The sequence below is a fragment of the Heptranchias perlo genome, chromosome 36 (assembly GCF_035084215.1).
Source record: "Heptranchias perlo isolate sHepPer1 chromosome 36, sHepPer1.hap1, whole genome shotgun sequence".
Lineage (NCBI taxonomy): Eukaryota > Metazoa > Chordata > Chondrichthyes > Hexanchiformes > Hexanchidae > Heptranchias > Heptranchias perlo.
The window spans coordinates 12,463,582-12,486,535 of NC_090360.1; the positions used below are offsets into that span (position 1 = coordinate 12,463,582).

The following is a 22,954-nucleotide window of genomic DNA, read 5'->3' on the forward strand; positions in this document are numbered from 1 at the left end:
TGCAAAGTGGCTAATCATCACATGATCAGCTTCGCCAGCCCCCTCTTCACCCAACATCTGCAAATATATGCTTTCTGGTAACGGGGCACTGTCCAGAAGTGTAGTGTCCCCACCTCTGCCTGTACTGTCTTTTTAAGGCATATGTAATAAAATACACAAAAAGACACTTATTTATAGAGATCAGATTTAATTTGAAGATGAGTGTTTATAATCAATACTCGGTCAAGAAGGAAAATGCTTCATGCAATTAAAATGATCAAGCGTATAGAAAATGTTATGAAAGCTACCCAATTGGTTCACTAACGTCCTTCAGGAAAAGGAATTCTTAATGCCCTCGAGTTGGCCCAGCAAACCACTCAGTTGTCAGGGCAGCTAGGGAGAAGCAAGAAATGCATGGCCCACAACCCAAGAACAAATTTTTAAAATATTAAAAGTATTAAAAGAAGCTTTCTCATCAGGATTTCTGTTACAGAAAACGAAGGGAAAACTCCCACCGTGAGGGTGGAGCTCGGTACAGAAGGACACTCTGGTATTTTCATATGCGTCTTAAAATTAGTAAACTGATGAACCATTATTTTTTTTACAGACAAACAAGTGGTCTGCATGAACGATCTGAATAGGAGGTGGCAAATTACTATCCACGGATGGAGGGAAGAGAAAAAAACTGACCCACAAGATGAGAACAATGCCATTTTATTTTTAACTTCAATTAAATCTGGAATTTTATAGTCCTTTAATGTCAGTTTGTTCGCAACAGAATAACTCCACAACAGTAGATCTGAGAACCATTTACATTTCATAGTTTAAAACACTGATTTGAGATCACCAACTAAGAACACAAAAAAAATCTAAGATAACAAAAATACAAATCACTAACAGAAACAAAATACATATTTTTGGTACTTTAGAGGTGCATAAATACAAATTAAAGTTTAAAAGGAACATAAAAGTACAAAGACAATAATAAATGTCCCATGAGCAACTGTGTATAGGAACCGAAAATGAAGCAAAAAAAATTCTAATACAAAACTTCAATTTGTCACGGTTGATATATACATCTGTCTATTTTCTTATCTTCAGTTTCTAAAGAGATTTGGATAAGTGACTCCACTTTTTAATCAGAAACACATTACTAGAATTCATTTGTTTGTCAATTTTTCTTGCCGTTGAACAAATGCTTCAGGTTTTGTTGTGCTAAATTAAACTGATCACACGTTAGCTTACGGGATCAGAGTAAAGAATGCATTTTCCTCCATTCGCTAATGTTAGAGAAAAAGAAGTTGTGAAGATATAGCAGGCATGTCAACCTTTGCACTAGCAATAGTGAACGTTGAAAAATATACCCCTTGTGTCTAATACGTTGCAAACAGTACATTCAATATCTATTTCAATGATGCAAGAGCATTTTAGGTAATTTGAACAAAACAATAAGAATTAAAACAAGACCCAAACAATGTGACATCCTAAAAGTGCAATCAACGCTGCCATATGAGTAAAAATGGAAAATGTACAAGAGAGACATGACTGACAGCAGAATAATGTGTTTGTTCTCCAAATGAAGAGGATGTCAGTATGTTACGATGAACTTAAAAGTAAACTCAGTATCTCTCCACTGACACTGTATTTTCTTTCTATCATATATACAATTTAGACAAGCAGTAAAATGTACTTCTAACTCACCCCAATATTTGTAGCATTATCCCCATGCCGTCCCAGTTTATACATATTATGTTCAAAGTGGCTTATGCCTTCACTGAAAATGTTTCCCCATAACCATTGTAAACATGTGTGCACAAATGGCACTGCATATCAAAATGGTACAAGCAACAATTCATAGTCACTGGATTTATTTCAATTTTAAGTGTGTAACCTCCCACAAAAATCAGAAGGGCAAAACAATGTTATCAAACTTTTTATATGCTTCAAGGTCCAGCCTCAACCAGCATGACATCAGAAACATCAGATTAAAAAATAATTCCCATTCATACTGAATCAACATCAAAAAACTCACTTGAACAGTAAGCACCATTATTTTGTATAAACCTTTGGGTTATTTTGGGTTTATTTTGTATAAACAGTGGACATATATTCTCTACTTACACTGTTTGTGTGACAAAAATAATTAAATAATATTTTTCTGTGGTCATTAACTAGCTTCTGTTGAATCAACTCATGACCAGGAATACTTTCAAGTCTAGCTGTTCGTCAATTACACTGAGAGTCTCAATTTACATTAGTCAATTTAAAACAAAATTACACAGGTTAGTTACAGAGCCAGATGTCATTGGTCACAGAAGTAGTAAAAAGTTTTAGCTCAACAGCTGACTGAACAGATTAAAAAAAATAAAATCTTCTTGCATCTTCTTGTTATCACTATTTACATGAAGATGGAAATTGGTTATAAGGTATTGGGTCAGACAGGGACTGCATAAAATGTTGGAGGGCCAATGCATTGAGCGTGGCATGTAGTCTCACGATCGCAATCTCCACAGGTCAAGATCCCAATCTCAGTTGTACTGCTGATGTCAGATTCTTCTGCACAGGGGAAAAAGAAAGTTCAAAAATCCCTGTGTCACGTCAGCAACCAGTTTTGGAGCAACACTGGCAGAATCTCTGGACCAATTATCTACACTTCTGGCCAGGAAGATGAGGAAAGAGGAAGTGGGAAAAATACATTTAAAAAGAGGGCGTTTCATCCTCAAAAATAATGAAGTACTGGACAGATGTAGCTCAACTATAACAAAGCACTTTCTTTCAAACAAAAGATCCACCGGATCAATTACAAAAAACAAATAAGTAGGAAACTAAATTTTGTCCAAAAATATCTGCACCGTGGGACACAATTCAGCAAACCCTTTCTGATAAAAGGAGGAAGTCTTAACTCTTCTGCCACAGAGATGAAAACATTTAACAGATGAAATGTGAAAACATTTCATTCCAAATATCCAGATTCTCCACTTGAGCAATTTCAGGAGAGTAGACAAACTGAATTGAAGCATAGAGGGAGCTGTCTGGGGAGTTTAAAACAGCACTGTGATTTTTACTTAAAACAAAATGGGTGAATTTTAGTGCTCAAAATAGATACGGAGTAAACCTCTACTTTCCTCACAATTAAGTAGAATCCCCATTTGCTGCTCCCACTTATATTGAAATCAATTTTTTTTAAAACACAGCTTGAGTGGATAGCCAAAAGGGCAGGTAGAAATAATTAACTCAAATTATTCTATTTGACAATGAATTTTACTCATGTTTTTAAGGAACAGCTATTCTTGAATTAAAACTTTTTATATACAACAGTATTGCATGGTGGAGTATCCTCAATTTACTCAGCACTGTGAAGGGTGAGGGGTGTGTAAAAGCTTTCACTAATAGTAGTTTAATGTCTCATCTTTTCAAGAACTGGTTATATCAGAACTAATATAGTAACATCACAAGAGCAGTGTTAGTTACTTAACCACAAAGGAACAAGATGTTACTCAAATGTGTTACTAAATCTATACATAACGTCACGAGAAAGAAAAACTAGAAGGTGAGATTTTATAGAATGCAGACCTTTCTTGCCTCTACAATTTTAAACCTTTTACTTGAGCTTTCACTGTAATCATTGTTCAATCTTATATCCATATCTGTTTCTAGTTCTCATTTCCACGGTACCCTCCGAGACATGTACTTTTCTGCATATTTCTCCACCCGCCCCCCCCACTCCTCAAATTTTTTCAAATGGTGAAATAAAGAAAAAGATGGGTAAACTTCGAAATAATATGATAGTATTTTTTTTTCAATCTGTAGAGAGTTGAACACAATTTAAAATCATAATACCCAATCCTTCAAAAAATTAAAAAGCCAAAGTGAGAATTGGGGTCAGGCAACAGGTTTGGGTCAGTAACAAGCTTCAAACCTAACACTGACATTAAAGCCATGTTATTGAAGTTATAAATGCAGTCTAGTAAAGGCCACTTTCATTGCCAAGCTTAGTCATATACATTCCAGTAGCAGGAACCATATTTTCACTAATTTTATAAATCATGCTGCTTTAGCTAAAAATATAGGATATTGTGGTAGTACACCAATTGCACGATAGCTGCTTAGAATCCTATTCCAAATGGAAATCAAAACAATGTTAGAGACAGCAGGTTGTTAAAATTGATTTCTACAAAAGTCATAGAAGTTTTAAAAAAAAATTAACAGATTGTTCAGGCAGCGGTTATCCATCATATCATGAACATTGCAGTGGATTTATTATAGCCATATAGTTCCTTTAAATGAACACAGATTCTCAATAGTGAAGTTCTGAAGAGTATGTCTGTGTGTTTGCTTTTCAAAATATAAAACAAAAGCAGAAGGAAAGCTTGCAGGCTGTTATTTTATTGAATAAAAGAACAGCCAGGAGAATTTCATTTGATATTTTTATAAAATCCATTTTGAAACCTGCATGGAAACCCTTTAGACAGATCTCCCTCCTTGCTCGGCCACTCTGTGTACGTCACCAATGGGGAACACCGTTGTGCAGGGCCACAACTTCAGACCATGCTGAGAATTGTGGGACACCATGAAACCATGATACCATTTGCAGTTGCAGATTGTTAACCATTTGAATCATTCCCTAGAGATCTATGCTTCTCTAGCCACTTCAAAGTCATGGCCTATGGGACCTCTCAGGTGCATGAAGACACTCTCCCCCTCAGTGGCATTTCCAGAGTGACCTAGTCGGGAGGTGGATCCAATTTGGTGGTCTCCATGTAGCTACAAAGTAGGTATTTTTAAAAATTGAAATGCCAAACAAAATTCTTCTGAGACTATTATTTTACTCTGTATACAATATAGGAGGAGTAAATTGAAGTAAAAAATACTCCCCCAGTCTTCCTCCAATTTAAGTAAATAAACAAGTGAAATAAAATGTGAAACAAAAGGGACAATACTTCAAATGTTGGACATTCACAGCAACTGCCAATAAGATAGCCTGACAGTTGAGGTTCCAATGAAGAATCTACACCCAAAATGTAAATCCATCTTTTCTCTTTCCAGCTGCTGACAGACCTATTGTGTATTTCCAGCAATTTCTGTTTTTATTCAATATAAAAAGTGAATTATGGAACAATTTAGTAAACACAGGAAAATGTCTAACATAATTTTACTTGAACTGTTTTCACAGCAACTGTGGTATAAAAACTGATACGCAGTGACAAAGCCAGTAAGCAGTATAATATGCAGATCCAGTACTTTCTTGCATTGTCCTGACTGATCTGAGACTGTGCGATTAAAGTCCAAGAGACTCAGGTCTGAGGCACAGCAGGATTCAGTTTCCAAGCTCCAGAAATATGATTTTTCTTTATAGTGTTCACAACTGCAAATCCACACTGACTCAAGGTCTTCTGGTGGTCAGCATTCAAGAATTCAACTGCCACAACAAAATATGAATTTCAGAGTCTGTCTGATAACATTTCTTCAAGCCAACTCCAATCAAGAGACTGAAAAAGAAAAGTTAATGAATACTGACTACTCAGTACTGCAAAGAAAATCAATTTTTCATCCACTCCATCCATCAAACAAGCAGGCTGTCTTTTCCCTTATACTGTGTAATGGTGAAAGTCCAAACTTGGTAACAAAGATATTGATAAACCTTCAGGTTAACTAAGCAATACAAGTCAGAGTTCCAGAGGTTACAAGGTACCAGACTGCTCCTGTGTGCTGAACAAAACAAATTACAGGCCCAGGTGTTCTTTGCTGAATTGTTTACACACAGTAACCTCATGAACTTCAATATACATCACTATTGGATTTAATGAAAATGTTTACATCATCATGAAGAAGCACTGTGATGGCCATTGAGTCTGTTGCCACAGGAGCCATTTAATATTGAAATCTATTCTAATATTATTTTACAATGTTAAGATATTCAGAAATAGTTAAAATTTATTCTTCCAAAGCATTTGAATTGCAAGAGAGTTTTGGTGGTAATAGATTTTTGTTGCAAAATCGCATTGCAGCAAACACAGTTACCTACTGCAGCAGTAATTCCATAATATTGCAAAGGAAACTTTGTTGTTAAAAAAGATAAATCTGCATTGCCAGCTATTGTGTGTTGCAAATAACATCATTATGCCAACCATGTCATTATGCCCTGCTCTGTGTATAAATCGGGTAATGCATCTTGGAAAAAACTTCACAATGGCAAAACCATATTTTAAGGGAATCTCAGCATTCTAAAGGGAGAATAGGTCTGTATAGTCTAAAGACAAAACACATTAAGTAACTGTTGCAGTTAAAAGACTGAATAGTGCTTACCAATATGCTGTTATTCTGTTCTAATAGAGTTTCCTGCATCAAACTATGCAACTGGCTGCAGAAATTTTGGTTCTCCTCAATTATAGACACTGAAGATTCACTGTGAGGATAAAGGATAGGATGCATGACGAGCTCATCGTGTGGATTATTTTATGCTTAACAACTAGGCTTGCTTTGAACTCAACACTGGTAGTGTACTTAATAGACATCACATTTTGGAAACAAATTTCTTTTTATGAAAGGCACAGAAACACCATCACACCTATCAGCTTTGTTTCTTCTCACACATATTTGTGTTTACTCAATTTCGAAGTGTTTCTGAAATGGTAAGCATTTAAAGCAAAAAACAATTTTCTAATATTCACAAAACTAACAGTGTCATTATGTTGCCAGACTTCAAAACCAAGCTATATTTTCCATATATGTACGATTTCCTCCATATATTTTAGCCAATTCTTCAATATATATTAATCAGATATAACTCAGTTATAATTCTTACTGAAAATCTTAATTGTAAATACTTAAGTACCTACAAAATAAAAACTGGCAATATCCTGGCAGTTCCTACCTGTTTTTCATTACAGACATGGAGGACAAAGGCTTAGGCAAAGTGTTTTGTGGCATAAAAGACTGCCCCTGCTGTGCCCATCCTAAACCTTGGGGTGAACCAGAAGACTCTGGACTTGCACTTTCAGAGCCTCGCGCTGTGCTCTGAAAAGAATTAAATGCCAAAAGGGCTGTTAAAACTCAACTCACTTCATTGCACAGATTTTTTTTCATTTCAAATAAATTTAAAAAGGGGCAGTGTTAACACTCATTGCCCTAGAGCTGCTCTCTGTTCAATTCCCAAGCACAAATTGCAGCATATCCCAGCAGGAAGTTAATTAAAGCTAGGTTTGAAGTCTCAATGTACTTGATCATGGATTGTCAGTTTGCACCAAAAATCTCCTGCACAATAAATTCCTGATCTCAGCTGGGCCAGGATGAAGACGTACCAAGGAGGTAGGAACATTGGAGGTGAATCCATCCGAGCCACTCTCTCACATATTCCCTAGGCTGATGACAAAGCGGCTCAAAAGGAGCTCTGGCAGCATGTCGCCTGTCAGTTCTCTTGACAGGGGATGATGTGCGTTGATGCAAGAGCATTGGAAAAGGAAGAAATATAAATATTGAAAAGAGAAAGTCCTCTTGATTAAAAAGGTGACTAATTAATCAAGTACATTGCAATTGTTAGTAAAACTATAAAATGGGGGTGGAACAACATAGCCGTTGGAAGATTGTGCAGTGTTATCGTTCTTTACATGTAAATGAAGGGTCTTTGTGGTTGCGCCTTTGAGAAAAAGCTTTCCTCCTTCATCTTCCCAATAGGTGCTACAACAGATTCAAAGCAGAGGATGAGGTTGTCTGGGCCTCAGACTCTGCTAACATCTCAGAGTAATAACACAAGAAATAGTCTTGAGACTACACAATCAAAAAAATGCTTTTAAAGAATACATTCATGATTTTGCTATATAGCACACAAGAGTAAATCTTCCACCCATTACTTTAATGTAGAATACTGATCATCAGTACCAGCAATTTTTATGGTTTGTAAATTTTTCATTAGAGGTGTCACATGGTTGCAAAAGGGATGTGCAAATGAACGTAAAAGATACAAAATATACTCTAACTATACTGCCAAATACGCAATGCTTGGTTTTTTGCGATACAAGGAGCTTCCTATTTGATGCAATTTTGATAGGACTAGGAGTCAAGATCATAGCACTGCAACTCAGCAATCATCACCAAACTCAATAGGACGGTAAAATGAGTGTGAGGCACATCCCAGCATGAGGTACAGAAAGTTAGGAAGTGAATTCAGCCATCCTATCCAAAAGCTTTACTGGCAGATGCAAGGAGCCAAGTCACCCGCTCACTCTTCAGTCAGGGAAGTTGGCACAGGGTAACTTGGAGGGAGAAGAAAATAAAAAAGTAAATGAGGCAGTGAATACAATACTGGTGATGTAACGAGAAAGGCATCAGTAAAAACATGAACATTCATTCTCTTGGAGATTTACTACCTGGTGATAGTATGAAGTAAACAAAATGGAAGCATACCCATTTCATCTAAAGTAAGGGTAACTGAGATGACTTAATAGTGATGGCATTATAATAAGACTGACTGTATTGGTAAGAAATGTTTACTCAACTTTATAATGCTACTAGATTTGGGGGGGGGAAAAAGTACTTACACAAGCAATTTTTAACAAATACCATATTTCTTTCTGTCTCTTCTCTTGTGATCTCAACAACATTTTTTCATTTTCTCTGATGTTGTCAAGCGCTTGTTCAATCTTTGGAAAAAGGTCAATGATCTTCTGTTTACAAGCCAACAGTTTACTGCAAGTCACAAAGAAAGACAACGATTAGAGAAAGAACTATCAAGACAGTTGAGATAATGGGGTAGAGTTTCTGCTCGTTTACGGCAGTAACATCAACGTGATCCGGACAAAATTGGCCGAACCAGCGGAAAAGATCGGGGAATTTTAAATGTAAGTGACTTACGCCCGAAACCACGTTTGTCGTGTTTTCTGCAATCTTTTACACGGGTTTAAGATTCAATTCGCCTGGATTAGAACCCACCCCCAAAACTGGCCATGCCCCCACTTCGACACTGTGAGTTTCCGCCAATTGCGCTGGTTAGGGAAGACTCTTCAAATTGCGCTCATTTTCTTCGGCACTACGAGGCGCATTTTCAAAGACTTTTCATATCAAAATTTCAAAAATTTTCTGAGAAACTGACGAGTGTACGTACACCAAATGAAACTATTAAGTGGTTCAGTATAGTTTTTTCAGTCATTTTCAGTGATTTTAAATCAGGTTACTCACAGGTGGAGGACTTATCAAAAATGCTTCCCATTTTCAGCTGCAGTAATAAAATTGCACCAGGTTACCACTCTTAAATACATCAAGGAATACGTTTTAATGGAAAGAAAAAAAAACGATTACGTTCTATTATGCTGCCCGATTGCGTGGTTCATGGAAGATTTTACATATGTGATTATGCAAATAAATTTTATCAGAAACTTGAACTGCAACCTAACCAGCGCTATTTCGAGCGCATTTTGGGCGTAATTTCCTGATTGCGTCCAAAGCAGAAACTCTACCCCAAGGTACATTATTGCTTACAAAAGAGCCAACGATTAACTTCAAAATACATGTAAGATAAGAAACCAACACTTTTGGTTTGACACAACAGTGTAAAAATGATATTCATTTTAGCAGTTGGAACAAACTGAGGGTTTATTTCAGTATTTGTACCAATACTCTTTTCACGTTACCAGTAAAAGCAGTGTGCCGTGCACTGGCCTTCCCTCATTTTCCTTTTTGAAGATAAATAGCAGGAAACATCACCTGATCAGAACTGGTACTGTGTTACAATGGTTTATGAGAGATATAGAACATATACATCAGGGGCCCATTGGATCTGATTTTTATCCGGTAAGTGACTTTTATCACTCATGCATTTTTGAGTTGCACAGATAATGAATGCATCAATCGATATGAAGCATAGAATCATAGTGTGAAACAGCACAGGTGGCCATTCGGCCCATCATGCCTTTGCAGAAATAAACAAAAACACTTTCAAAATGTGAGGAAATGCAAAGAAGAAACTGAATTAAATGGAAGATTTACTGTGGATAAGGATAATGCACCACACAGTGCATATGATATCACAGAAGACATAATCTAAATCAGCAAATTAAATCATTGGTTCTGTGATGGTTTCCATGGCTGAGAGAGTGTGGCAACTGTTAGTTAGTTTAGATCTTCTGTTCATTGGTCGTAATGTGGTTGCGAAGGGAATGTTTGTTGTGCAGTACAAAATACTCTGCAGCACATGGCTGAAGGGAACAGCTTTTAGAGTTTAAAAAGCAAACTTTGTTATCCCCATAAATTGAAAGAAAACAGTCCCACAGAAAGGTCTTCGATCTGAAACGTTAACTCTGTTTCTTTCTCCACAGATGCTGCCTGACTTGCTGAGCTTCTCCAGCATTTTCTGTTTTAATTACAAAGCTATATTTTGTGCAGTGAATTATGCAGCCCATAGTATAAATGATAATTTTGAAAGACTGCACAATATGGATGGATGATCAAGAAAAAAATTGTATTTAAAACTCTGCTTTATCTCTCAATATTTTTAATATTCAGTTGAAAATTACATGGCCAGTACAATAGGTCTGCCAAACTGTAACATTAATGTAAGGCAATTAACAATAAAGTTGAATTACACTGACCAGAAACTCAACTGGACCAGCCACATAAATGCCGTGGCTACTAGAGCAGGTCAGAGGCTGGGTATTCTGTGGCGAGTGGCTCACCTCCTGACTCCCCAAAACCTCTCCACCACCTACAAGACACGTCATGAGTGTGATGGAATACTTTCCACTTGCCTGGATGGGTGCAGCTCCAACACTCAAGAAGTTCAACACCGTTCAGGACAAAGCAGTCCGCTTGATCGGCACTTCACCCACTAGCCTAAACATCCACCCTCTCTGCCACTGGCGTTTCACGGCTGCAGTGTGCATTATCTACAGGATGCACTGCAGCAACTCACCGAAGCTTCTTCAACAACACCTCCCAAACCCTCCACCTCCACCACCTAGAAAGACAAGGACAGCGGGTGCACGGGAACACCATCACCTCCAAGTTCCCCTCCAAGTCACACATCATCCTGACTTGGACATATATTGTCATTCCTTCGTCGTTGCTGGGTCAACTCCTGACCTAACAGCGCTGTGGGAGTACCCTCACCACATGAACTGCAGCGTTTCAAGGCGATGGCTCACCACCACCTTCTCAAGGGCAACTAAGGATGGGCAATAAATGCTGGCTTTGCTAGCGACACCCATATTCCAAAAATGAATTAAAAAAAACATGGAATTACATTAAGTGACCAACCAATAAGAACCTGAACTAATTAACAGTTGATGAGTCACATCTATAGATTTACATTGAAACACCAAAGGTGAATCATTTAGCAATGTACTGTGATCAACTGGACACAAGACTCAACCTAGTCATTCAGATTTACACATTTCCTTTTTGAAACAAACGTAAATTATCATAGCCCTTAACCTTTGCATCAAAGGCATACCTTAGAAATATTAAAATCACAGCACTCTAGTTTTTCAAAACTATATAACCTATATGCAAAATTGAACAAATATACAACATGTTTTGTGCAAGCTCTGGTGAAGGGAGGAGGAGGAGGAGAAAACTGGCGACGAGTTTAAAACACTATTAAATCAAAGTGGTGCTATAGCTGGTGCAGAAAAAAGAAAAGTTTCAATATAATAAATGCTAGACGACAAGATGATTAAGCAGGCGGTACGCCGAAGCATTTTAATTACCTCTGTGTCCTTGTTCAGCACAAAGCACATTGAAATATTTGTTGTAACCATTAACAAATAGAATTTTCAAATCTATTCTTGGAATGCAGTGGTGCGTGGGACCATTAAGAACTCACAAGTGGTACACACTTTTGATCTGCTATGGTTGTTTTAGAAATGCAGGCTTTTTACTATAAATTAATGCCCAATTTCTTGGCCATTCCCATGGTTTATTTCCATCAATCTATCAATAGTATACCTCAATCGACCATTAGTCACATGCAAACCTTGACAGTGAATGCTGACATTGATCATGAGGGAGGGGTGACGGCTAGCACAGCAAAGCCTGATCTTAATCTAACCCAACATCCATACGTGTGGACGGACACAGTCAGAAAACAGAGCAAGAACTATGGCTAATTTTTCTGCTCTCTAACCCAACGGCAATGAGCTCAAATGGATTCTCCTTAACACTGGGCCAACTGAACTAGATGAGATTGAACCACAAAGGCACAATGAATAGTGAGTGCTGTATTCACTTTACCTGTGTTTTTTGTTCCTTTTCATCACTCTTGTACTTCCATTCACAATCCTATTTCTGGCTCCCTTCCCTAAACTTTGACTGTTATTTCATTGTTACCTTTACTGTGCACTGTATCATCTGGATTTTAACAAATCTTTCAACTATTGTATTTATAAATCCTCCTAAAAACTTAAGTATTCATACCTGAGATGTGCATACAGCTCCTTAAGCACCCGATCTTGATTCTGAACTGTTTGCACAATGATCTTTACCATCTCTGTACTGTCTCCATATTGATGTGAATCTTAAAACAAAATAATTTATTACAGTTTCACTTGGAAACGGTATTTTCGTGGAATGCACTGAAGAACTTACAATGATAAACAGAAGTGAGCTGCCCTATCAATTATTTTGTGAAATAATCCTATTTCCAGCACTTGTCCATGGAATCTGCACAAAAATATTTCAAAAGACCAGATGCACGAGAGCATATTTACTCAATAATATTGATGGCAGTAGGATTGGTGCCATCTGCTAACAAACAATTCACGGGCTTCCCACCTCCAGACTCTGAGAATTATTTGCTTTGCGGAGACTAAAGCAAAAATAAATTGCCCTCTAATCAGCCTGTTAATAGACTAAAGATACACCAATCCAACTGCCACCAATGCTATCGAGAGGATACATCAAGCCTTTTAAATGAATAGATGGAGATCAAAGTGGTGCAGTGCCAAGGATCACAATGACACTGGTTTGCTCCAGAGGCATCCAAGCCAGGATATTGGACATTCCAACAACGACCAGGTGATGCTGTGTATGCTTTTGGTACTAAAATTCCTGCTTGAGCACCTTCACAGTGGCATCAAGCCAGGCCAAAGCACTGAATTCTATGGTAGTGAATGGATGTGGGCTGCGCCTGTAAACCAAATGATTTGAGAAGCGCTGAAAGCAAAAAAAGACTCAAATTAATCATTAAATTGAAAGTGATCTAATAAACTGTTTGTTTGGACAACAAATGAGGTTGCGTTCCTACTACTCCCTCTAGGCTTTTCTACTCACTTAATATACTGCAACTGGAAACATTAAGAATCAGTTGGATGACATTTATGAGGCAGCCAAACCAAACAACATACTGTCATTTTGCCATGTCCACATGTCTCCTTTACATATCTATTTATATGCGTGGATTTCTCAGCAGTGGTTTAATGAGGGGATGTGCCAATACTTTGGAATATTTGCAATCTTACTTCTCCTCCCACTCCAAGGGTGTATTTACTTTTTCTTTCTCTATACCATGGTTTTAATCAATTTTTGAAAGGATTACAACTTAGTACCTCATGAAGAAATTGGAAGCTATGGGAATACAGGGCCAAATCTTGGATTTTATCTGGGATGTGCATTCCAGCACCAACATCCACGTAAGGGCAGCTGTGACACTGAATCGAATTTCTCATATATATAAAAAAAGGAGTTTGGCAATGTTGTCAACTATAACCCATTCTATTTGTTGGCTTCATCAATGATGTGTTGGATGGTGTTGTAAGAGATGGACTTGGAGTGTCTGTACCAGGCATTTCTGAAATTATGGTGGGATCCTTTTTTTGCAAATGATTTTGTGTTGTTGGAAGGCTCGCCTAGAGATCTAGTGTGTTCTACCCATCACCTTGACCAATGGGTCAATTAGTGGGATATAGTGTCGGGTGGCCCAAGTGCAGTATTTTGGCTTTGCATTGCCCATTAGAGGATCTGAAGTATTGATTGTAACATGCAAGAGTAATCTATTCCAATTGTTGTACATGGGGTTCTGATAGATGCTAACTTCTGTCTGGACACAGTCCTTTGGGATTGCACTGAGGGGTAATTTGGTTTTTGCAGGTTTTCTTCAATAGCAAAGTTCCAATGCAGGTTAAGCTTGTGGCATATAAGACATGAGCCCAAATAACCTCCTTCGTGGTTCAGAACTCTTAGTCATGCAAAGGAAGGACTTCCTCCAGTCCTCGTCTGAGATCTAGGACCAAGCTGTGAGGTGGATTTGTGGCAAAAAGGGGAAGTGGCTCCAGGGAGTTCTCCAACAGACACCAACAAATCACTGAGTGCCCATGACTAGCATGCCTCTTTGCCAAAGCCACTCGTGAGATCCTTGTATAAGCAGTTGGTGATTGGCAAGCCAGTATGTGGAACTGGACTTGGATATCTAGAGCCTCATGGTGAAACTACGTACCTCCAATTGGTGCAACCGTTGTTTGATGGAAGTGGTGTGTGCCCATACTTTGGTTAGGAAGATGATAATAATGCACTCACACATTTTATGCTGAGTTATGCTGCTCATTCTCATCATTTATTCTATCTTAACATGGCTCCTCAACCTTCCACACTGTTCTCTCTGCAACACAGTTCCCAAATATCAATTCTGGCCCTCGCAAAGGTCTACTGAGTTCAGACAAACTGGAGCACTACATATTAAAAAGGGTTACTCTTCATCTTTCTACAAAAGGACCCGACAGCTGTTTTAAGTCAATGAGATTGTGTTGTTTCAGTTGTCAAGGATAAAATGTAATTAAAAATACGAGAAGTATATTTTATATGTTGCTCTATGTTCACAAAGATACAAACTAAAATGTTATCTGCAGAATAAAAAATGTGCACAATACCTACCTTTTGGTTTTCCTTTCAGCTTCCTGTATAAATCGATAGATTTCTGTTCTCTAGAAAGGAAAATTAAGATTAGCAAAATGATTTATTACACCGACATACTTGTAAATCAATCTAATGAATTGTTATGTCTGTTGACGGACCAATATTTGCCATAAATAATTCCTTTCATAAATTAATCTAAACATGTGGATGATTGCTCTGTTCTGCTGAAAGCATACTTATAGATTTTTGTGGGCTTTATTCAATCTAAGCACAGTGTTAAAGCATTTTTCCCTGTGAAAGCTCAGAACTGAATTACTACTTTCTGTTCAACTGCACAATACATTTTCCTTCAAGTTTAAAAATATATTTATGGTCCTGCTTGCTCAACAGCAAAGTACTTTCCCCTATCTGTGTTCTCAGATTCAATCCTACACATATTAACACAACTGGACAATGACAGATTCATTTGTCCTAAACCAGAATTGGGATTTTTTTTCTACTCAAAAACAGACTGTGCCTCATGATTCTGTGCTTTTCAAAGCAATTACACCTTTTGACAATGACTGAGAAGTAACTTAATGTCAAAAGGGTCACAGGGAAAGCACACCATTGCCATAACACTTGGTGATTGAAGTCAGAAATAAACAGTAGTTTATGATCTATTGAACACCAGTTTTCCACTGATGCTGAATATGAAAATTACTGTTTTTTCTAGGAATCAGTGTTTGCCCTGTCAAGGGAGTGGGGGCAGAAGGAGAAGAGTACTCTAAAAGGAAACATTTCTCCTCCAATTATATCTCACAGATATAAAAGTTTATTTAAAATATTTTCATAGGAGAAATCATGATTTATGTTGTTCTATTAGTAGGTGCCTAACAATTGGTCTCAGCACCCAGAGTTCTGCAAAGCAAAGTTCCCACTCTGATCGCTATCTTCTGTGGCTAAGGAGAAAATTGGACTGAACTATGATTTCTCCTGTGGCTGACAAGCCTGCCAACACTCACTATCTTGGCTCAGTGCATGAAGAACATTCACTTGCAGGAGGAAGTGCAAGGTGCCCAGCGCTTGTGCCCCAGAAAGGATGGAAGGTAAGAAAAATGGTGGATTGAAGGGGGCAGGAAAAAAAAAGCATAACTTATCCACGCAGGTGGGGTAGTGGAGACAACATTTCTGGAGTCACTTAAGAAATATTTGAATGCTATGATACAGAGACTGTGGATGGATGAGCTAAGATGGACTCAATAATTTTTTAAAAATCTGTATCTACCTTCACCTCTGCAGCTACTTGCTTTGACACAGGTGCCCACCAAAGCATGTATGCATATTTCCACGATTGTTGTGGCAGTGGAAACAAACATATTTGAGTCTCTTTGTCCTTTTATTGTGTATCCTATCACTACTGTCACATCTGAATGGAGAAGAGCAATATGATTTATAATGCAAAAGATTAAACAGAAACTGACAGAACTGATTTTGTATTGAGGCTTAATAACCATCATCAAGTCAGGACTTTTGTCAGTTAAACCTACACCAGTTCTTTAAATTAAGACTCTCTGGAAATTGAAGACGGTACTTTTGACCACTGCATTAATTCACTGTGCTGCTTGATCCCACTAATTTCCACAATTTCCTTTTTTTTTTTAAAAGGAAGATACCAGTTGCCACTTTAGAAGATTATGCATAAATCTATCATACTAGGTATAATTATTCTTTCTTACAGGTTTTCCATGACATCTCCCTGACGTCTTGCATATGGACTCCTCTGCAGTTCTACTATTTCACTGTGCAGACCCACGATTTGTTCTTCCAAATGACCAATTTCAGCTGCCTTAAATGCCAAAAAAAAAGTTTCTGTAAATGAAGTGAGCTGTAGATTTAATTATTGCTACTATCCTTGAACTGACTGATGTTTTAGTAAAACAAAACAAAGGCCATTACGAAAAAATATTTAGGTTATTCGGTTGCACAGATATACATACCGAATAACTGATGGACAGTAAAAGGACTGCATCTTTCCCTCCACCCCTTATTAAAGTAGGCAAATGCACACTAACTCCCTCCCATTGCCTTTCTCCATTTCCCCAAGAATGATGGTATTCAGGCAACATACTGCCACATTGAATTGACCATAAAGCAGTCGAGTCACATCGAGTCCGAAGAGCTGCCATGTTTGTTGGTCTTGCAGCATTTTTTAGCTGGTCAGATTTCTGCATTGTCGACGTGCAACAATCTCCAACTTTGCCCTCCTTACATGAGCATTTTTGTACCAAAGTTACACTGAAGCTAGAATGAATGTGTCAAAATGATTCAAGTGCCAACAACCAAACTGTACTTCACTTTTACTGCTTTGGCTCCAGCAAGACCGAAAAAGGTAGCTCAACACTTAATTATTGTTGTGCTAACTGCAGTGTAGCTGCTGTAGTTGGCACAGAGCCCCAGAAACCAATGCATGCCACGAGGTGCATTGTGAAACTAGTCCATAAACTTACCAGCATAAATTTAATTTCCCTCCTCCCCGCCTTGGGTTGGCCAACTTGAGCTGTTAAGTAGATGCAAGTACGTGACCATGTGAATTGAACTGCATACCTAAATGCTCGTTTCCCAAAAACTGCATGCAAAGGCACACGAGCTCAGCAGTTCGTACATACGCTCAAGTTTTGAAAGAAATTGGAACACTACTGAACAACCAACCAGTATCAACTTACCAACACAAGCAAGGCACCATTGTTTAGTATCCCTCACTACCTTTACTGTAACAAGGCTATACGTTAGTCTCCTTTGAACAAAACAATTAGCATATTATGAGTCTGAAACAGCATATCCTAAATTTTCTACTTATTCAGGATTCATATCTTATATAGAGGCATTGGAAACTGGCCTGTTGTTAAATCTCATGTACACATATAATTGCTCACTTTTACTCCATGCTTTAGCTCAAGCATGGAAAATTAGCTTTCTGGATGCTATACTTTAAAACCCACCTTTACTTCAACACAGCTGCCGTGCTAACTGCTGACATGTTGTGTAACGGGTCGGGGGGGTGGGGGGAATGCCACCATTTAATGGCTGCTTTTGTGCTAGTGGCTGGCCAGAAAAGGTATTTGTCCAAATTAAAAGTTATGCCACTCTACCAGCCCCAAAGCTGGGCCCAATAAGTCACTAAACTTTTAAAAAAGCACACATTTTACTAACTTCCACAATTAAAAACAACAATTCTTTATTATTTTACTACTTTAAGTCAAAGGAAAATGGAAAGGTACTTAGTAATGTACATTTTACATTTTCAAATTAAGTAGTATCGTAACAAGATGCAGCCAGGGGAAAACGAAAAGGACACATGTCCCACAAATTTGAATCTATTGTATGTTGAGCACCCTAAAAGATTTGGAGAATATTTATTTGTTTGCCACAAGGCTGATTCACAGACTTTCCATAGCCTTATCCCGGCTGCACAGCAGTAAACAGCATTACTGTCATGATCTTCAGCACAAACACCCAGCAAACCAAGCACCGTATTTTGATCCTTCTTAGAAAGGGCCAATAAAAAGCTAATCGCCCCAGCACACCGAAGAACATTTTGTGGTTGTGGAAAAGATCACCAGAAATATACATAAATTCGAACAGTCATTCATTCAGTGGAGCTAACATTCTACTTCGCGCTCCCAAATCACACCGGAGTGCTGTAGACTGCACTTAGCATTAGTATCTTTAACATACTACTTATCATAGAATCGTACAGCACAGAAGGAGGCCATTCGGCCCGTCTTGCCTGTGCTGAATATCACTCAGTAAGTCTTAAAGTATAAGATTAGGAATGATTACTTCCAGTTAAACAATTTTAAGCACGACCAAAACTTGTGATTTACTCACTTGTCTACAAGCTTCTGCCTTCTCTTCCATTTCCTTCCATGCTTTCAACATCTTCTCAGAAGCTGAGAATAAAAATGTACTTTAATTTCAAACTCAAAATTCACAAAAGATCATGACAATAACCAACTTTTTTTAACCTCAGAAATTACAAAATCATTTTTTTCCCAAAAATTCCTACAGCAATTACACATTGCAAGAACTACAATAATTTTATCACCTTAAATAACCATCAGATCAAACTAATCAGCACATAAGAGCTTTTAGGAATAGGAAAAAGGGTACTAAGTCCAATAAGCCAGTTTTTTTTTTCCCCAGAGGTGAAACACAGATTTCCATACTTTCTCACCATTTCCCTCTTTCTTTCTGTTAGCCAAAGCTTCTCCTCTACCGTGGTTGACAGGATCCCTGACCAGGGACGTCTTGTTTCCTCTGCTCTCACACCAATCATAAACATGACATGGTTCACTTGTCCTCATTTTCCATCTACTAGCCTTCACCTTTTGCAAAATCATCTTCCACCATTTACACCACCCACAATATGATTTTACCATCAAACACATCTTCCTCTTCCCTCTTCATTTTCTGGAGGGACCATTCTCTTTGCAGCATCCTTGTTGGCCCTTTCACCACCCCAACTCCCAGCTGTCTTTCCCTGGAACTTTCCTGTGCAAGCACAAGAGTGCAACACCTATCCATTCACCACCTCCCACTCCACCGTTCGTGGCCCCAAACATTCCTTCTGTGTGAGCCAGCAATTTACATGTATTTTCCAGAATTCTACAATACTGTATTTGTTGCTCACAACATGGTTTCTTCTTCATGGGAGAGAACGAAACACAGATAAGGTGACCGCTTTGCTGAACATCTCTGTTCTGTGTAGAAGTGTGACCTTGAACTTCCTTTGTCTCACCACTTCAACATCCCCTTCCATTCCCAACCTGACCCCTCCATCTTTGGCACCATTCCAGCCAAACTCAATGCAAGCTTCGGGATCAGTATCTTTTCTTTCTCCTGGACACGCTGCAGCCCTCTGGTCTGAACAATGACTTTAGTAACGTCTGACTGGAGATATCTGCTCCATTTTCCTCACAGCTGGGGAATACGATAGAGTGAGGCAGTTGGTATCCAGAGCAGAGGAGGCAAGTTGAAACTTGGGGTGGAGACCCGGCATCAGAACACAGTACTGACGAGGGGAAGGGTCTGTGGCTTTCATCCTGACCTGTTTATTATCTTTTTTCAGGACTGCAGGACCCACTATGTTTAGCCAGCATTTTCTGCTTTAATTTCAGATCTGATCTGCAAACTTTGTGTTTTCAATTTCTCACCTTTTTCCTTGGTTTGGCCTCTCACTGCCGTAGCTACTCACACATTCCTTTTAATGCTTCTTTCAATTCACGGCAGTGATGATCTTTTAGCATCATCCAACAATTTCCTCCTTTCTTATAATTAAGTTCTAGGTCATTCACCAATTAACTTCCTTTCTGTGCTTGGAGTTTATTTTATTTGTATTTCTCCCCTTCCGCTCCCTCTCTTTTTATGATTCCATTAACATACTTGCTTATCTTTCATTCCTGAAGAAGGGTCCTGTCCAAAACATCACCCTGACTTTTCTCTCCCCAGAAGCTCTTTTCCCAGATGCTCAGTGACCTGTGGGTTTCCAGCATTTGCAGTTTCTTGCTTTTTATTTGAGGTTTTACTTCCCCCACCCCACCCACAAACAAACAAACAAACATGGAAACAAGAGCACTTACGCTCTTTTATGAGACCCCCCCCTTTGAACTGTGTCAGAACTGTGTGTTGCAGCTGTGGATTCTTATCCAACTTCAGCCTGTTTTCTGACAGCCGAAACCCAAAGAAGCATATTCACTTCACTCAACTTTTCATACGAAGTAAACCCAATGGGACTGACCAAGTTAAGAAAGTGCTCCCCACTTACCAATTCCGTTTTCTTAAAATGGTTGATTATAACTGCAGTACATGATACCTCCTGCAAAATTAATTCTCAAGTATAGCAAGGAGTTAATTTTTTCTTACAGAACATTGACCTCCATGCTTCGATAAAATGTGTGCACCAACAATATCGGACTACAATTGGGAAAAGAGGCTTCTTCAAGGGGATAAAACATTGAGAGCTCTTCACTTTGGAAACATTGCAAGAACAGTGATCATCAGTATGGAGAGAATTTTAATCAGGTATGACTAACAACTGCTTCCAAATTCAATGAACATAGGAGTTTAGTGTCAGTACAGTGTGATGTGAGTATTACATGTTATAATAATAAGTTGAGCCCCACCTTACTTAATGGGTCACATAATGTGACCCTCACGGCACCACCTATTGGCACAGTACAAACAGAATGTTGCGGTCATTCACCATTTTTAATATATTCTACTACAACAACTTTTATTTATATAATGCCTTAATATAGGTAAACATACCAAGGCAGTTCTCAAGAGGTCAAAAGGCGTGGTGGAGAGGTAGAGCTGGGAGTAGTCAGTTAACGTGGAAACTGATCACAAGTCTACGGATGATATCACCAAGCGGCAGCATACAGACAAGGAACATTAGAGGACCAAGGAAACATCCTTGGGGAACTCCAGAGGTAATAGTGTGAGAGTGGGAAGAGATGTCATTGCTGGAGATGCTCTGGCTACAACTGAATAAGTAATAGTGGAACCAAGCAAGAGTATGCCAACCTCCGCAGCCTTCAACATGTCATCGATGACGACGAACACCTCGCTAAGGCCATCCCCACGCCTCCACTACTCGCCTTCAAACAGCCACCCAACCTCAAACAGACCATCGTTCGCAGCAAATTACCCAGCTTTCAGGAGAACAGCGTCCACGACACCACACAACCCTGCCACGGCAACCTCTGCAAGACATGCCAGATCATCGACACGGATACCACCATCACACGAGAGGACAGCACCCACCAGGTACATGGTTCATACTCCTGTGACTCGGCCAACGTTGTCTACCTCATACGTTGCAGGAAAGGATGCCCCCGGAGCATGGTACATTGGCGAGGCCATGCAGACACTGCGACAACGGATGAACGGACACCGCGCAACAATCGCCAGACAGGAGGGTTCCCTCCCAGTCGGGGAACACTTTAGCAGTCAAGGACATTCAGCCACTGATCTTCAGGTCAGCGTTCTCCAAGGCGGCCTTCGAGACACACGACAACGCAAAATCGTTGAGCAGAAGTTGAAAGCCAAGTTCCGCACCAATGAGGACGGCCTCAACCGGGATCTTGGGTTCATGTCACGCGACACGTAACCCCACCAGCAAAAAGGGAAAAAAAAGTTATGTGTTTTAATATTCTCTCTCTCTGCGCCATTTGGGTCTCTTTCTTTCTGTCTGTGTAATTGACACAATGTATATCCAGTGTACTGGGACGTGCTGTTCTCCGTGACTGGCCTGTTTGAACAACAACGACACATTTTGATTGGTGTGATGCTGTCCCAGCCTAATATAAGATATGCGATTTGAGAATCTTTCACTCATTCACCTGACAAAGGGGATAATCTCCGAAAGCTTGTGATTTTAAAATAAAATTGTTGGACTATAACCTGGTGTTGTAAGATTCCTTACAGCAGAGGAAAGGCATTGGAGGAGGATGGTCAAGGGCTGCACAGATGTCGAGAAGGATGAGGAGGGAAAAAGCACCACAATCGTAATCAAAGAATGTCATTTACGGCTTTGATTAGGGCTGTGGCAGAGGCATATATCTGATTGGAGATTCAAACATGGATTTGCGAAGAAAATGAGCATGGATTTGGGAGGTGACTACACTTACAAGGATTTTGGAGAGGAAAGAGGTTGGAAACGAGGCCACAATTTGCCAGGAAAGAGGGGTCGAGGGTGGACTTTTTGAGGAGGGAGACGAAGACAGTGATTTTGAAAGGAAGGAGAGGGAACCATTTACAATATCAACTAGCATGGGCCCCTAGAAGAGAAATTGGGTGATCAGCAGTTCAGTTAAAATGGGTTCAAAGGAGCAAGAGCTGGGTCTTATGGACAAGATATAGGGGAAGAAGATCCTCAAATCTCCTCTCCCAATTTAAATGTTATTTATTTGCATGACCCTGCTAACACATCAGGAAAATCAGTTGCACCCTCATGTCATTTTGTTATTGTGATGTTATTCCTTGTTAGAGTCACATGGTCACCAGGGATCAATGACAGGTGAGGTTTTTCCAGTCACACTATTCCCACAGACCAATCACTATGCTCACAAACAATAAGCAGGGGATTCTACAG

At 39.0% G+C, this 22,954-nt stretch overlaps 1 protein-coding gene and 1 long non-coding RNA gene across 4 annotated transcripts in view; one reads left to right on the plus strand and one right to left on the minus strand.

The window, feature by feature from the left end:
- Positions 1-677: 677 nt before the first annotated feature.
- chuk (component of inhibitor of nuclear factor kappa B kinase complex) overlaps positions 678-22,954 on the minus strand; it is an 80,813-nt gene continuing 58,536 nt past the window's right edge. The window contains exons 15-22 of one of the 3 annotated variants that reach the window (XM_067972557.1): positions 18,688-18,749; positions 16,536-16,645; positions 14,836-14,885; positions 12,385-12,484; positions 8,517-8,664; positions 6,854-6,996; positions 6,286-6,385; positions 678-5,398 (exon numbers count right to left, since the gene is read on the minus strand). In XM_067972557.1, coding sequence (XP_067828658.1) covers positions 5,387-5,398; positions 6,286-6,385; positions 6,854-6,996; positions 8,517-8,664; positions 12,385-12,484; positions 14,836-14,885; positions 16,536-16,645; positions 18,688-18,749 — 725 coding nt within the window. In that variant the 3' untranslated portion in view covers positions 678-5,386. Of the gene's footprint in view, positions 5,469-6,285; positions 6,386-6,853; positions 6,997-8,516; positions 8,665-12,384; positions 12,485-14,835; positions 14,886-16,535; positions 16,646-18,687; positions 18,750-22,954 lie in introns of those variants that run through there. The other 2 variants (XM_067972556.1, XM_067972558.1) reach the window with 2 other exon arrangements.
- Positions 15,701-22,248, plus strand: LOC137304089 (uncharacterized). The gene is made up of 3 exons (XR_010958510.1): positions 15,701-15,905; positions 20,724-20,880; positions 21,117-22,248. It is a non-coding gene; the product is annotated as an uncharacterized lncRNA (long non-coding RNA).